At 15.7% G+C, this 1,456-nt stretch overlaps 2 protein-coding genes across 2 annotated transcripts in view; both read right to left on the reverse strand. All coding sequences in view use genetic code 6, as the record gives it.

The window, feature by feature from the left end:
* TTHERM_001111068 (hypothetical protein) overlaps positions 1–13 on the reverse strand; it is a gene marked incomplete at both ends in the record, with an annotated part of 465 nt that extends 452 nt beyond the window's left edge. Inside the window, one exon of the mRNA XM_012800547.1 lies at positions 1–13. This exon is cut by the window's left edge and continues 110 nt beyond it. Coding sequence (XP_012656001.1) covers positions 1–13 — 13 coding nt within the window.
* Positions 14–1,024: 1,011 nt separating this feature from the next.
* The window catches only part of TTHERM_001111069 (hypothetical protein), a gene marked incomplete at both ends in the record, with an annotated part of 595 nt that continues 163 nt past the window's right edge, over positions 1,025–1,456 (reverse strand). Inside the window, 4 exons of the mRNA XM_012800548.1 lie at positions 1,025–1,050; positions 1,102–1,197; positions 1,313–1,342; positions 1,439–1,456. The exon at positions 1,439–1,456 is cut by the window's right edge and continues 163 nt beyond it. Of these exons, the coding sequence (XP_012656002.1) occupies positions 1,025–1,050; positions 1,102–1,197; positions 1,313–1,342; positions 1,439–1,456 (170 nt within the window). The remainder of the gene's footprint in view (positions 1,051–1,101; positions 1,198–1,312; positions 1,343–1,438) is intronic.

Here is a 1,456-nt window from a genome sequence, read left to right on the forward strand (position 1 = left end):
ATTTTAATAGCATAATGTAATTTTCTATTTAAAAATTTACAGATAATTTAGATTTGATGGACAAAGAATTACTAAAACTTTCTTTTTTTCTTGTTTTGTTGAGAAAATTTTATCAAAAATAAAACTTAGAAATTTTCGCTTTAAAAATTATTTAAAAAAACCAAATATACACATTAAAAGGCAAATAATAATTAAAAATTTAAATTAAAATAACTATTTTAAACCTATTATAAGTTTTATTGTAATAATATACTATTCTTTAAAATATACCAATAAAAATCCTATTATAATCCAAGCTACTAGAATTTTTTTTGCCATACAAAATTGTTTCAATATTTATCAAAATAAGTTAAAATTAATGATATTCAAAATCAGATATTGTTTTATTGATGAATATTTTTTTTATAAAATTTACTTTTTTTAAAAAAGTACAATCGCAAAGCAATTAATTAATAAATAAACTAAATTATTTTAAAAATATTACTTTATTTACAAAATAAATTATTTTAAATAGAAAGATTTGAATATTATGTTGGTAAATTTTTAATAGCTATATTTAAATTAAATATTTTTATATTTAATAATTCGCAACTTTATTGAATAGTAAATGATTACTAGAATAGATTTCTCAGTTATTAAACTTTTAGGTTTTTAAATAAATTGAATATTGAAATAGAGAGATAATAATTTTTGTATTAATATAAATTTATTGATTAAAACAAATATAAAAATTAAGAGTAGATGCAGTAAATTAAAAATAAGAATAAATAAAGTGTGGTTTCTACATTCAACTATAATTTTTTTATTTGCCTAAGATTAATAAATATTATTTTTATAATTACTTCAAGTGGAAAAATGTGGAAAATTACTTAAAATAATTATAAAAAAATATTTAAAAATCAATCATCATATAAATAAAAAAGATTATGTCTTTTAAAGCTATATTCAGTTTTTATATCCAGCTTTTACAAAGCTAATATTGAATGAAAAATTTAATTTTTTAATTAGTTGTCTTTAATGTTTTTCATTATTTCTTTATTGAGAAAATTCCTAAAAAATTAAAAAAAAAAATTAATTTAGCAAAAATTAATTAAATCTTACGAATACCAAGTTAAGTTAAATTAACTGAAATTTAACAAGCTTTTGACCAGGTTTATTGTAAGGTAATCTAAAATTCTTTCTTTTACTTTTTAAAATCTTTAAAATTATAAAATAAATATCATTGATTTGCAAAAAATTATTTACGTTAGAGTTAAATCTAATTGATATCTTTAATCAAACTGTTTTAGAATATCAATTAATTAAATAATACTCAAGAGAGTATTTTGATTCTATGTTTATGCTATTAAATTAATTAAAATAATTACTGATTAAATAATTAAGCAAATTTAAGTTATTTTATAAATAAATAATTATAAATAATATCTCTTTTTTTAACATAATATCTATAAATAGT

Source organism: Tetrahymena thermophila (assembly GCF_000189635.1).
Source record: "Tetrahymena thermophila SB210 genomic scaffold scf_8254095, whole genome shotgun sequence".
Classification (NCBI taxonomy): domain Eukaryota; phylum Ciliophora; class Oligohymenophorea; order Hymenostomatida; family Tetrahymenidae; genus Tetrahymena; species Tetrahymena thermophila.